Source organism: Protomyctophum parallelum (genome assembly GCF_964188405.1).
Source record: "Protomyctophum parallelum genome assembly, chromosome: 5".
In the NCBI taxonomy this organism is placed as follows: domain Eukaryota; kingdom Metazoa; phylum Chordata; class Actinopteri; order Myctophiformes; family Myctophidae; genus Protomyctophum; species Protomyctophum parallelum.
Genome location: NC_139702.1, coordinates 5,286,965 through 5,302,501, shown reverse-complemented (window position 1 = coordinate 5,302,501; position 15,537 = coordinate 5,286,965). Strand labels below are relative to the sequence as shown.

At 45.1% G+C, this 15,537-nt stretch overlaps 1 protein-coding gene across 1 annotated transcript in view; it reads left to right on the top strand.

Annotated features, from left to right (window-relative positions):
- The window catches only part of neurl1aa (neuralized E3 ubiquitin protein ligase 1Aa), a gene marked incomplete at its 5' end in the record, with an annotated part of 102,233 nt that overhangs the window by 66,774 nt on the left and 19,922 nt on the right, over positions 1–15,537 (top strand). Inside the window, 3 exon segments of the mRNA XM_083765612.1 lie at positions 10,966–11,234; positions 12,315–12,607; positions 13,720–13,919. Coding sequence (XP_083621738.1) covers positions 10,966–11,234; positions 12,315–12,607; positions 13,720–13,919 — 762 coding nt within the window.

The following is a 15,537-nucleotide window of genomic DNA, read 5'->3' as shown; positions in this document are numbered from 1 at the left end:
ATTATACAAGTGTCGCACAAAAGTAGAGACTTTAGCCAATCTCGCAATTTCTTTATTTTTTTTAACCCATTCTGACCTGGGATCAGATTCATACGAGGTTTCCACTGGACACACACTGGTCTGATTAACCCTTTCTGACCTGAGATCAGATTATAGCGGACCTACAAGCTCGTAGCGCGCCACTCGGTGGCGCGCTATGAGCTTGTAGATCTGCTATTTTTAAATAGCTAAAGCATAACATGATGCTGACACCAAAATGCAGGTTCCTGTTCAGAATGGGTTAATAATAACAAACGGTTTTGGGACATACAAGGTTTCAACCGGACAGTGACGTATATAAAAAAGTCCATGTCTGTCTGTAGTGGATTTGATGGAAGGCATCCATCCAGAGGGTTTAGAAAGGAGGTGACCCCCCCCCCCCCCCCTCCCTCTATGGATGCATTAGTGGTTCAGCCCAACAGGTGCAGTGCTGTTTGTAAATTAAATTAATTTGAACACGCCCGGATTTCTGTGAAGAGCTTGTGATGTGATTTGGGTTTAGTTCTCCATCCCCTCCCAGTAAAAGTACTGTACTTGAGTAAAGGTTTTGGGTTACATTTACTTTATTTTTTATTTTATTTTTTACTAAATTATACTTACTTATACCTATTCCCCTACATCTCAGAGAAATCTAGCAAAAAATGCTGAATTTATTTGACAGCTTTACTTAACAGTTTGACTGCGGAAAACGATTTACCAGACTTTTAATCAACCCCCCTTCACTGCCGAGATTGTTGTATTACCTTTAGAGCATACGCTGAATTATGTGGGCTTTTAATCCGCGAAATCGAGCGAAAAAAGCTCCCCCCGTTTGTTATGAACGGCAGCACCACCCGCCATCTTGGTACACCCGGAAGACACAGCACAGGACCCTCCTCCATGAGGCGTTGAACCCCATTCGTTTGCATTGCCTCAATTTCCCAGAAGCCCTAGCAGCCCACAGCATGTGACGATTTCCGGTTTCATCGTCAACACGAATGCATCTACTCTCTTTCTCCGCGGCGAAGAAGGATTTTATTTTTATTTATTACATTACGGCGGATTAAACACATAAAACAAAAGTCGCGTATGTCCGATATGGCAGCGACATTAACCTGGAGTAATCCATTCAAAGCACGGAAACTGTTAAAGCGCAAATAACATGCATTTTAAAACTGCTTTTAATATTTAATAATCATATTGTCTATGTCCCTCAAACTTACTTCTAATGGTTTGAGCCTCAATCACCACTCTGATATAACCAGGCCTTGTCATTTCTTTCTGGACTTTGAAAGCAGTTTTAGCTGCAGTATCACAATGTCCTGCTGATATACAGATTATTTAATATTTGAGTCATTATAATACTGATGCTAGATAAAACCAGGCTTGTTTCCATTCCATGCCAGCTTGGAAAATCAACAATGGTGGACATTGTAAACAAAGTGGAAATGCAAATTTGGAACTGAAGACTGAAGAAGAGGAGGAATTATACAAAGTAGGGTGACATTGATGACATCACGATGAGGCCAAAATCAGCCGAGCTGTTCCTGAGAGCAATTTCCATTAAAAGACCCATATGACATGAAAGCCTGATTGTTCAAAAATGGTTATTTGTGGGGATAGAAAACACACATGGGAGCCCCAAAAACACAAAATGTTATGTTATAGGTCCTTTAAATAAACAGTTTGACAAGCTTAACAACTCGTTGTGAACTTGTAGATTAGCTACTTTTGACAAATGTTTGTATTTTTACGCTTTACATTTTTTTTTACTGTATTCTATACTTTTGATGCTTTTGTGTGACACGTTTGAATACGGAGATACACCTACACTGTAAGAGGTTTATTCTGCCCGACGACAGCAACAATATGTCGATGCTAATGGGCATATTCTTTTTGTTATTTTACTCAAGTCGAATTCTGAATCTTGTGGTATCACTTTAAAACATCTCAATACTTCTGTGTGTGTGTGTGTGTGTGTGTGTGTGTGTGTGTGTGTGTGTGTGTGTGTGTGTGTGTGTGTGTGTGTGTGTGTGTGTGTGTGTGTGTGTGTGTGTGTGTGTGTGTGTGTGTGTGTGTGTGTGTGTGTGTGTGTGTGTGTGTGTGTGTGTGTGTGTGCGTGCGTGCGTGCGTGCGTGCGTGCGGCGCAGCTGCAGTGTAGTCCACTGCTGCACTACAGTGCATACATACGGAGTATACAAAGTGTGTGAGCTTCTTTCAGAAGGACTCATGTCGTTGGCCTCTACCAATCGGAGAGGCGGGGGAAGGGGGGTGAAAAGGGGGGGGCTGAGTGATGGGAAACAAAGAGGTCGTATCTGTCCCAGAAGGAGAGCAGGTGCACCACGGAGAGGCAGGGCAGATGGCCAGGTTCTAGATGGACGTGCGTGTGCGCGCGCGTGCGTGCGCGAGTGTGTGATGTTTGTGTGTTTGTGTGTGTCACACTGTTACATTTCAAGGACCCCCCCCCCCCCCCCCTTAAACCAGTAAGACCCGAGGCTCATTCTACCCATGCCTTCTAAATCGGTAGTTCTCACACTTTCAAGATTTTTCAAAAACTGTAGATATAGCAGATGTACAAGCTCACACCACGGCATGGATTGGGCCCTTTTTATGAATGAATGAATGAATGAATTTTATTTGTATAGCACCTTTCCAAACGTATAGTTACAAAGTGCTTTACAGACAGGTTATAAAAACAGTAATCATAAAAACAACAAAACATCAGGACATCAGATATAATAAAGCATGAAGAAAATAACAGGTCAATAAAACAATAAAAAACAATATTAGGAAAAACACTTGGCATACAGATGTGTTTTTAAAAGCGTTTTAAAAGAAGGCACTGATTCTGCTAATCTAAGAGCCAAAGGCAGGGAGTTCCAGAGCAAAGGTGCCCGAGCCGCAAAGGCCCGGCCACCCCGAGTGACCAGACGCGTTGCAGGAGGAACTAGGAGGGCCCTCCCCGATGACCTAAGGGAGCGCACAGGGTTATGGGGTTGCAGCAAATCTCTTAAATAAACAATTGGTTCCATTTTATGCACTCTCAGAGTGACAGGCTTGTTTTAGGTGATAAGCTATACTCACCTCGTCTGTGGTTAGTAAACATAAGAGAGGTGTGTTGGGGTGAGCGCTCAGCGGTCAGCGCTGAGTCCCTTCACCGCGGTTGTTGTAGTTTTCCCAACCACCGCGGTCAGTCACCTAAAAACGGAAGTATGCGTGAGCATTAAGGGTCCATTTGGTTCCATTTATTCACTCAGAGTTACAGACCTGTAAGGGTCCATTTGGAATCCCCCCTCACGGAGCCCTGGGCGTCCCTGGACACCACTTTGAGAAGCACTCCAGCGCAGCGCTAGCAGACGCTAGTCCGACATGAGGATGAATGTCGGACTAAATGCCCCGTCTGAAAAGCGTCCGCCTTCCCCTCCAGCCATGCTCATGATCTCTATCTCCTGTTCCGTTCCTTAAACACGCCTCTGGAGTTCCTCTAAGGTTAAACTGTGAGTCTCAAGTGTCGATAATCGGCGGAAATCTCAAAAGCCAGTCGTATCGCTGTCGGGTAGAAACCATGTACGGGCATGTCCCAAAACCGATAACCCATTTAGGCCTGAGATCAGATTCTAAAAATGTCTTCTATACATCCTGACAGTTTTCTGAAAAAGCTATGTTTCTATGTCAGTCGTTCTTCGATTTTTCAAAAAAATAGCAGACCTACAAGCCCGTAGCGCGCCTCTCGGTGGCGCGCTATGGGCTTGTAGATCTGCTATTTTTCAATAGCTAAAGCATGACATGATGCTATAACACCAAAAGGGGTTCCCGTCCAAAATCGTTAAAACGAAAGTTTAAAAAATATGTCTGTAACTTTCCTCTTCTACCCCCGCATTTGAACCCGGTTTCAAGTGCAGATTCTTCTTTACCATTGAGCTAATGGAGCATGCCTGCTTTCTCAGGGGATAGATTGATTAATTAATGTCAGATCCTGTGTCTATAGGCGAGACATGACCTTTGACACCATCTACCATGTCTCAATAGAAGGAGCAGGAAGACGAAACACAACCAGCCCAATTGTATTGGGTTATATCGACGACATAAATTTGTATTCATTAATTAAAGAAACGTAGATAGTGCCGCTAGTGGCGCTATAGAAAACGTATCATTTTGGATCAAAAGGAGAAATGAGGTATCTGCCCGACAGCGTGGAAGTGTGCTAGACAGTCAGTCGTCTCACGCTGCTATAGCCCCCCAGGCTCTACCAGCCACGTCTTGTGAGGAATTCAGCAGTCCATTAGAATGAACTGGCTGTTCGCCTCCAACAGTCATTAGTGTGAAGTAACTACGTAACATTTTATTCAAGTGCATGCCCTTTTGAGGTAGGTAGGGGTACTTTTACTTCGCTTCGGGACACTTTTCAAGCTTGCGGATCATCCCCTACTTTTGCTGTTTTCGTGAGACACTGTATACTAGTGTGATCAAGTATGGCGTTAATTTGCGAAGAAACACAAATATTTAGAATATGAAGATAAGGGGTTTCTACCCGACAGCGACGGTATATTGCTTCCTCCTTTGCCTGACTGAACTAGCAATTGCAAATTAACATTTTGTTATCACTGTCGGAGACTCATCAGTCCACACACTGCAGACGTATTGTCTCCTGTGTAGGTATAGCTTAGCCAAGCGGTTGTTCCACCAACGCGTCAGTGTGCATGGCACATAATTAATGTGTCATCATATCAGCAGCACCACTTATTCCCGGGAATAGTTTGATCAACAAATCAACGTGAGAAGGTGTCAAAGTCTTTTCCTTTGTTTGTTGGGAGAACTCCCTTGAGGTGCTGCATGTTGCCTCGCACGCCCCCATCCAGCTTCAGATCATAAGGCCATCCTGACTTTAACCACTTAACACGTTTAGGACTATGAGGCCCATTCTACAAAATGTCTTCTAAATCCTGACCGTTTTCTGAAAGGTTTTCCATTTTTCAGTGGTTCTCAAACTATTTCATGTCAAGGACCCCAAAGATTATTATTTAATTGGCCACCGACCCCCATCTGAAAATATGTTGTTCCAGGAACCTCCCCACAAGCAAAGATATGAGTTAAAATGTTCGCTGTGAAAGCATATACTGTATATTCAGCATACTGTAGATTCAACATTCAAAGATTTACACAGAATGATCTTGTGGATCTGCTATTTTTCAACAGCTAAAATAATGGTTAAAGTGGTTAAATAAACGCTAAAGCGACACAGATGTGTTCCTGTCCTAAATGTGTTAACCCATTCTGACCGGGCACCCATTTTGGTGTCAGCATCATGTCATGCTTTAGCTATTGAAAAATAGCAGACCTACAAGCTCGTATCGCGCCACTCTGTGGCGCGATACGAGCTTGTAGGTCTGCTATTTTTTGAAAAATCGAAGAACGACTGACATTTTCTAGAATCTGATCTCAGGTCAGAATGGGTTAATCAGACCAGTGTGTGTCCAGTGGAAAACCTCATATGAATCTGATCTCAGGTCAGAATGTGTTGTTAAACCAGTAGTTTTCAAACTTTGGCCAAATGTTCACCCCCGGAAATAGAGGATTCATGTGGCTCCCGCTGGATCAGCCTAACCAATGGCGGCATAGACCGTGGATCCCGCCGTAATCTCCTCAGGCAGGCGGCGTGACAGAGAGACTCAGGCTGATGTAATCTGGCTTACTCCATCGCTGTAACAAGTTATAGCCAGTTGTCAGACTGTGTTTTGCAGTAGTGGATGCATGGCATGCATGCTTGTGCATGAATGTGTGGCTTTGATGAAAAGAGAGAGAGAGAGACGTAAAAAATAAATAAAAGACAGAGCAAGCCGGAATTAATTCCACGCTCCAGAGATGAAGCATATCATTGCTGCCTGCCGGCCTGCCGGGGCAGAAACCCTCTTGTGTTTTCTTCATACATTAACAGCCTATACTTGATCATATTTCAGCGTCACACAGACGCATCAAAAGATAAGCAGATTCACAAGCTAGAAACACATCGTGAAGCGGCACGTTTTCAGCTTGTAGATCTGTTACTTTTCTATTTTGTTATGATTTTCGAATCCGACAAAGTACAACTTTTGTACCACCCGACAGAGACAATATCCAATATATATATAGACCTCTAATGTGAAACTGTTAGGCCAGGGCTCCACTGGGCGCGTTGGGTCACGCGTGCGTCACGCGTGCGTGCGTCAAAAAACGAACCGGTTCAATTTTATGGTGACGGAGACGCGACGCAACGCGGGCAGTGGAGCCACCCTCCATTGATTAAAAGGGCACATTCCCGACACTGACGGAGACGCGACGCAGACGCGCCCAGTGGAGCCCTGGCGTTAGGGAGACGGCATTGACGGCTTTTTCCGTGTGCATGTGAGTCGGTGTTTATGCGTTGGTATCGGAGCACATGCTGGTCTATTCGTCACCGGCCTAGCTGCCTCCATCACTGATTTTATACATTGTCACTGCCAAGCATAAAATTGGCAATGTGTCCAAACTGTCCGTACATCACAGCCAATGTATGCACTGTTTCTATATGACATGAATAATACATCAGCAACAACAAGATGGCAGCTATTTTCTTAAATACTAGTTCATTATCGAAGATGTACTTTGAATACATTATTGGCTAAAAAATGAACATTGTAAATGTCTAGCATTCAAAACCAGATACATTTGTTATGCTCTGGAAGCTTTGCTAGTGTAAAATGTTAAATTATGTTGATTATACATACGTATCCTTATTTGTTCATAGTGGAGTTTAGGTTAGTTTACCAGGCTTGACTTTTTCACCCAGTGTCAATTATCAAATGTAATCCTGGGCGCTACACTTCCTCTTACAACCTGGGGGGGGGGGGGGGGGGGGGCAGCGGACTGACCTCATGCTTCATTCTATGCATGAGGAGTCCAAGCTGCTTCTTTTCACCTGACGGGGGAGAGTTTCACCGGCCGGTCGTAGCGTGTGGAAGGAACATGTTATTCCGATCAGTTCCTTTCCCCTCAATCAGGCGCCACAGCTGGCCAGGGAGAGGTAGTTTTTTGTGAGGGTACCTACTACCCTAGGGGACACAAGGAGAACATGCAAACTCCACACCAAAAGGCCCTTTCGCCAACCCCGCTTCGGATATGGGCACCCCACATAAATAATTGTCTCTATTGGATTCAAATTCAAAAGCATCGAAAGTAGCAGATCGACAAGCTCAACGCGTGACTGAAAAAACACACAATATTATGGACATACTGTAACAGGTTTCTGCCCAACGGTGACCATATCCAGCCTTTATAATTAAATGATCCGTCGGCGCTGACTTTAATAGATTTACATTTGACTCTGCGTTGAGCCTTTCTGAGTCCTCTTGTGTTCAACTGGTGGGGGAGACGGCAGAGCAGCAGCATCATAAGAGGCTTTGCCAGTGTGTGCTTTCACTGTACGACAGTGTAGAGTTTGCAGAGAGCAGCTATAGTAGGCAGCCCCCCCCCCCCCCCGACAGCCCTGCTAATTGAGGCTAAGAGCTTTATCTGGAGCCTGCATAGACTAGACCATGCAGGCTCTCTGGGTCCCAGGCCACAGAGAAGGAGGGTGAGCAGGCCTGTCACACAGGTTCCTCTGAGGGAGCGTCACGTTTGTGGCTATGGTCACTCTAGGCCTGGCCACAATAATTATTGCATGATGCTTTCCGTTGAATGAATGAATGAATGAATTACTTTAACCCATTTAGACCTGAGGCCGACTCTAAAAAGGCCTTCTAAATCAGTAGTTCTCCAACCCCAAAATTATATGTACTAGCCCTTTACCCGTTGTGAGATATTGCCCCCCCCCCCCCCTTGTGGCCGCAGGGGGTACTGCGGCCACCCTGGGTGCGTGTTCGCATTTTTAATTCACTAATTAATTTATTATTAATTTATTAAGTTGTTAAATTGGAAAATGCGTTAAGACCTCCATATTATTATGGTCCATGGCTGTGTGAAAAGTGGGAGCGATTGGTGCAGGCAGTGAGGAGCTACGGCAGTTACAGTGACACACAGACACACACACGTTCATTCATTCATTCATTCAGAGGCTTAACCCATTCTGACCTGAGATCAGATTCATACGAGGTTTCCACTGGACACACTGGTCTGACGAACCCATTCTGACCTGAGATCAGATTTAAAAAAAAAATCAGTCGTTCTTCGATTTTTCAAAAATAGCAGACCTACAAGCTCGTAGCGCGCCACTCGGTGGCGCGCTATGAGCTTGTAGATCTGCTATTTTTCAATAGCTAAAGCATAACATGATGCTGACACCAAAATGGGTTCCCGGTCAGAATGGGTTCATTATAGTATGATGATATGATATGATTTGGCCGCGGGCAGATTCCAGGTTTTCTGGAGTCAGTCTCTCTCTAGGTTTTGGCACATTTGGAGTCCCAACTAGCACTGGTGGTTATCCAAATTATGTTTTATTTAGCAAAGACTCTTTGAGAGTGTGTATACATGAACATTTGAACACCCTCAGAGTTATGCAGACCTGTCATGGTCATTCAGAGCTATATTATTTATAACTTTCTGGTAATATTATTTTCCACTCATGTTGTATGTATTTTGTCTGTGGCAAAAAAAACATATTTTGACAAAGAAAATGTCCACCACAAGCCAAGCCAGTGTGGCCATGATGACCCCTGATGGTGTGCATGTCTGTGAGCACCTCACTCTGGCCTTCCTTCCTCATCTCCCGCAGGTCCTAACTAACTTCAGCTAACGGGGTCCTCTCTCTCTCTCTCCGTCTGTCTGTCTGTCCGTCTGTCCGTCTGTCTGTCTGTCTGTCTGTCTGTCTGTCTGTCTGTCTGTCTGTCCGTCTGTCCGTCTGTCCGTCTGTCTGTCTCTGGACGCAGGCTAATTTTAAAACCACCTGGCCACGGTTGGGCAGAGCAGGCAGAGCACATTTAGAGGGTGTTATTTTCAGCTGCATCTGTCTCCTTAAAACATCCCACCGGGCAGGCTTATATAGGGATGAGGCTATAACGACGTCGCTGACGGGGGCAGAGACCTCGTATCTCCAGATTTCAACTATTTTATTTATTTATTTTTCTGTAAATAATGGAATGCCCTGTTGTATACCGTGTCACACAAGCATACAGCAGATCTACAATGTGTTGCACAGTGCATTTGAAGATCTGCTTCTTTTTTTTTTAAACAATAATAACTTACGTAAGGTTAAGTCTTGTCTGTCTACAATGAAGAGTAACAAGAGCGTGTGACTAAATACTGAACTACATTGGATCCATTGGAACACTGGTTTGTTTTCTTCCTCTGCATTCTAAAAAGTAACCGTTTTGGAACATAGACATATAAATAATAATAATAATAATAAAACTTTATTTGTATAGCACCTTTCATGACATCAAATGCAGCTCAAAGTGCTTTACAGAACAATGGAGAATAAAAGAAAAGCAAGGCAACGACATTAAAAAACAAGCAGTAATGCAATACAGTGAGGACATGAATAACAAAATATATATATATGATCACTTAAAAGCAATGTTGTAGAGGTGGGTCTTGAGCTGAGCTTTAAAAATGTCTACAGAGGCTGCCTGACGAAGGTACAGAGGGGAGCTTGTTCCATGCCGATGGCCCGTAGAAGCAAAAAGCTGCTTCCCCGTATTTTTTAGTTGCCATTTTTAAAGATAAGCCTCTTCCGGCTCTGGGGTGTCTGTATCTCAATGGAAGGCAACATGGAGGCAGCTATTGGCCATAGCTTTCCTGAGACTTCCTCCTCCCTCGTTGCAGACGAACTGCAGAGACCAATGAGGCGTCTACATTTCCTTTTAATGTTGGTTGGGCAAAATCAAGAGAACGCGAAAGTATAGAGCATTCTTCCGGGTGCTTCAGACGTGTGCAACTTCCCATTGAAATGAATAGCTGGGGGGGGGGGGGGGGGGGGTCTGCTTATATATAACTATATGTTTGGAGGACATACCAGGTTTCCAGCTGACGGCGCCGATAAGCATCCTGGGGCCTGTAGGAGTCATGGAGGCTGTGTAGTGGTGGAGTAATGGGGGCGTGTGGGTCACTGCTGCGCTGCCTGTTAGTGTGAATGGGGAGCATGTCTTGGCAGATATAAATGGCCTCTACTACAGAGAGGATAGTGTAGTCTGTGGTGCATACAGAGATGGGCAAAATACATTGAAAATGTATTTTGATACAAAATACAAATACTGGGTCAAAAAATGTATCTAACAAAATACATCTAATTTCTTCCATCCCAGCGAAATACAAAAAAGTATTTCAAATACATGTATTTCAAATACTGCCCATCTCTGGGTGCATATACAGGCCATAGCCATGCAGAGGGAGTGACAATGAATGTGCGTGTACGTGCACACACACAGTCACACACACGTACATATACACACACACACACACACACACTGCCACAGACCATTGCACATACTTTTGTATTGATATATTTTTGGGAATTACAATTTGTTTTCTCTAACTGAAAACACTGCCCACATTTGTTCATAATATTTGGAAATGAGCGGACTCGGCATATGGAACAGATATCAGAGTGAGTGACCACATACAGTACAGTACACTGTCTGTCTGTGGTCTCTGATGAATCTCCTCCTCATCTTATAAAATTAGCTCTGTGATGCTTTCTCATGCCGTATGGAGCCACCATAGCCAGCTTGTAGAAACGCTTAGTTAAATTGGTCCCTTTCATTGTTGCCTTGCCGTCTGACTCGCTTTGCAGATTCAACTGTGATTCAATTCCAAAACGACAAATTAATTTATTTGCAGGATAGCGCGAATAAAGTGAATATAAAGTCTCAATGTGCCGTACTGTACAGAACAAAGGTTTGGGAACCGATGCAATCGGGCAATAATCTGACGAACCATCCTCTCTCTCTCTCTCTCTCTCTGTCTCTCTCTCTCTCTCTCTCTCTCTCCTTCCAGACAGTGCCATGGTGCCTCCGGACTGCCTGCGTCCTCGCTCCTTCACCGCGGTGCGTCAGTCGTCGCTGCGGCGCGAGGCCGAGGACGCCCGCCTCTCCGTCAGCCTGTGTGACCTCAACCTCCAGCAGGAGGACAGAGGCTCCTCCTCCTCCTCCTCCGCCCACGGCCGTCACCGCGACCACCGCCACACCCTCCACCTGGCGTCGGCCGTGGCCTCCTCCTCCTCGTCCTCCTCGTGTCCCATCCCCCAGAACTCCCTCAACACCCAGGTTTGATTGATTGAATCGTTTATTAGACTGGTTTGATTGATTGAATAGTTTATTATGTAGAAACATACAGTCAAACATTGTCCTTTGCAATCAATTCAAGAATAATAATAACAACAAAATATCATATAAATATCATCACAGGAAAAAATAACACTAGGATGTGCAGGGAGGGGAAAAGGGCCGGGGGGGGGGGTGATCATTTCCTCTCCCTTGGGCCTGCTGCTAAAAGGTGGATTTTCAGGCCTGTATTAGTAATTTTTTTAATAAATTGGAGGGAGGGGGGTCAGGGCATTCCACGCTTGGGTGGCAGTGCTGTAGAAGGATAATTTACCCATATTTTTTGGCACAGTTCCCATCCCATCGCCCAGAAGAACTCTCTCAAACACCCAGGTTAACAGAGTTTCCGCAGATTCCATTCGTTTCTTTATTGAGCGTTGCTAGCCGCTTCTACTGTACAATATCTACTGTACAATATCTGTCTGTATCCGCATGAGCACGACTAATTGAACTCATTTAAGAGAGATGGAGAGAGACAGCAGCAGCCTTGCATTTTGATCTTCATTAGTACCTGCCATTTCCGAAGTTTTGGGACAGTTTCTGATAACAGAGCTAAAAGCAGCAAAAAGCCACAGAATATTTCAGTGATTCTGTTTTTCTTAAAGGTTTTATGACATTAATTTTCATTTATTTTTATTTTTATTTTTTTTTTATTTTAGGTTTTATGACCTCAATTACACCCAAAAAACCTGAACTTTGAACATTCAGTGGATTTTCTGTGGTCTGAAGTTTTCTTTGGGGTTTTTTGGGCCTTTTGAGCTACAATGAAAACAGGCAACACAGTGAAACAGTGACATCTGCTGGTAAATCCCATTGACATATGGGATTTGCAGTAAGTGATGTCACTTACTGCCGGCAAATCAGAGCACCTGTTTGAGCCAGAAAACCCCAGATCACAGAAAATCTACTGAATGTTAAAAGTTCATGTTTTTTGGGTGCAATTGAGATTAGAAAACCTAAAAAACACAAGAACAATTCCAAAACCTTTTTTTTAAATGTCACAATCCCTTTAACGATTTCCAGCAGTCCTCCCTGCTGCCCGCCGCCATGGAGAACGACCTCCACTTCCACCAGCTGCGCGGCGCCCACATCAAGACGCTGGACGAGCAGACGGTGGCGCGCTCGGAGCACGCCCGCGAGGAACGCACGCTGGTGTTCACCGACCGGCCGCTGCGCACCGGCGAGACCGTCTTCCTCAAGGTCACCAAGTCCAGTCCGGCGCGCTCGGGCTCGCTGTCCTACGGCGTGACGTCGTGCGACCCGGCCGTGCTGAGGCCCAGCGACCTGCCCTACAACCCAGAGGCGCTGGTGGACAGGTAGGACTTATGGTTCTGACTCCAATGGGCTATATGTATCCACACACAAAGGTAATGGAGCATGCACCTCCACTCTAGCCCAGGTGCTGGACAAAATGGCAGTACAAGAGGAAGAAATAAGAGTCCGCAACACTGGTAGAAAAAACTCAGCTCCACTGGTTTATTGATTCAACGTTTCAATCGCTGGGATCTTCTTCAGGATCTGATTCCTGAACACACATTAAATACTGGTTCATTTTAGGAACCAGACCTTCAAAATCTCTACCAAATCCGTCAACTAGGCCTGCCATAATTATATGCAAAATTATGTGCATGACATTTCTCTTTTTTAAAACAATGTTTTATCATATAGGAAAACTATTGGTGGAGAGGTTTGTCTAACCCATGTTATGCTTAGCTGTGATTGGACCATAGCAGTTTGGGGAGGAGGGGCTTTGCTATAGGTCAATTCCTGCTTTGATTCATATATGGATATGATTTAGATTCTGTTGCTATTAGAGCTGGGACTCGATAAAAAAAAAAAATCTAATTAATCAGAGGCTTTGCGATGAATTAATCTAGATTAATCACATTTTAATCGCATATCAATATTCAACCCGAGAACAGCGAGAAACCTTTTTTTTATGTTTTTTGGTATCCCAGTGAATCAACGAATAGTGACTACAGGATACCACTCATTTTCAACATTTTACTGTCATTAATTCATACCTGTTGTGGAAATAATAATAAAAAGTCACCCCATTCTGTGTTGCCTAGAACTGGAGGTCTGAAAGAAAATTAGTAACAGTAACAAGTACATCTCAGTGACATCACAAAGCTGTACTTACTTCATATTGTTATAGTTTTTTGTCAGACCTCCAGTTCTAGGCAACACAAAATGGGGTGACTTTTTATTATTTCCAGTTTTCAGTACTATAGAAAAGCGCCCAGTGAGAAACGTTCTGCGGTGAAAAAAAAGGTGCGATTAATTTATCTGTAGTTAATCGCGATTAATTTTTCTGTAGTTAATTCATCTAAATTAGTCCCAGCCCTAATATGGATATGATTTACATTCTGTTGCTATACTTGTAACCTAACGTTGGACACCAACCTGTCATCTGTGTGGACGCTAGGAAGGAGTTCTGGGCGGTGTGCCGCGTGCCCACGCCCCTCCAGAGCGCCGACATCCTGGGGTTCCTGGTGAACCAGGACGGGGAGGTCATCCTCAGCCACAACGCCACCAACGTGGGCATGCAGGTGTGCGTGGACAACTCCCGTCCTCTCTGGATGTTCTTCGGTCTGCACGGGGCCCTCACGCAGCTGAGGATTCTGGGTAAGTGCAATTGTATACGCACCGGCGGCCACACGATGCCGTTGTCTTTAACCCATTCTGACCTGAGATCAGATTCATACCAGGTTTCCGTTGGACAACACACTGGTCTGATGAACCCATTCTGACCTGAGATCAGATTCTAAAAATGTCAGTCGTTCTTCGATTTTTTTCAAAAATAGCAGACCTACAAGCTCGTATCGCGCCACTCGGTGGCGCGATATGAGCTTGTAGATCTGCTATTTTTCAATAGATAAAGCATAACATGATGCTAACACCAAAATGGGTGCCCGGTCAGAATGGGTTAACCAAACTGTCAAGCTGGCGTGCCTGTTTTCTGCAGGCCGTTATATAGGCGAAGTTGACCTCGCCCTAAAGAGCGAGGTCGCATGCACGCATCCTGGTGGTGATGGAAGACTGCTGGGCGAGCGCTGGCTCTTCGGAATGGGGAGTCATATCAACATATATGGAATGAATTCTGTACTGGCCATATATGGAGCGTGTCTTGAGTGTACAGGTTTTGTCGAGGTCAGATCAACATATGGAATGTCAGAACAGGTCAGCTCCATATTATGGAGATCTAAGGGTGGCAGCGGGGGGGCAGTGTCTTGAGTGTACAGGGTTTGATGAGGGCCCAGGTAGGACTCTAGTTCTCTCTAGTTTTTGCCGGCTGCTGGGCGCAGATGCACTAATAACTTTGGGCAGGCCATAGTCTAGAGTTTGAATGGACAGGTATCAGTCAAAAGGGAGACATGGAAGAGGATGGACCACCTGTCCTTCATCCTCTTCGATGGAGACATGGAAGAGGAAGGACCACCTGTCCTGCATCCTCTTCGATGGAGACATGGAAGAGGAAGGACCACCTGTCCTTCATCCTCTTCGATGTCTCCCTCAAAGAGGATGGACCACCTGTCCTTCATCCTCTTCGATGTCTCCCTCAAAGAGGATGGACCACCTGTCCTTCATCCTCTTCGATGTCTCCCTCAAAGAGGAAGGACCACCTGTCCTTCATCCTCTTCGATGTCTCCCTCAAAGAGGAAGGACCACCTGTCCTTCATCCTCTTCGATGTCTCCCTCAGAGGAAGGACCACCTGTCCTGTCCATCCTCTTCGATGTCTCCCTCAAAGAGGATGGACCACCTGTCCTGTCCATCCTCTTCGATGTCTCCCTCAAAGAGGAAGGACCACCTGTCCTTCATCCTCTTCGATGTCTCCCTCAAAGAGGAAGGACCACCTGTCCTTCATCCTCTTCGATGTCTCCCTCAAAGAGGATGGACCACCTGTCCTTCATCCTCTTCGATGTCTCCCTCAAAGAGGATGGACCACCTGTCCTTCATCCTCTTCGATGTCTCCCTCAAAGAGGATGGACCACCTGTCCTTCATCCTCTTCGATGTCTCCCTCAGAGGATGGACCACCTGTCCTTCATCCTCTTCAATGTCTCCCTCAGAGGATGGACCACCTGTCCTTCATCCTCTTCGATGTCTCCCTCAAAGAGGATGGACCACCTGTCCTTCATCCTCTTCGATGTCTCCCTCAAAGAGGAAGGACCACCTGTCCTGCATCCTCTTCGATGTCTCCCTCAAAGAGGAAGGACCACCTGTCCTGCATCCTCTCTCGAATG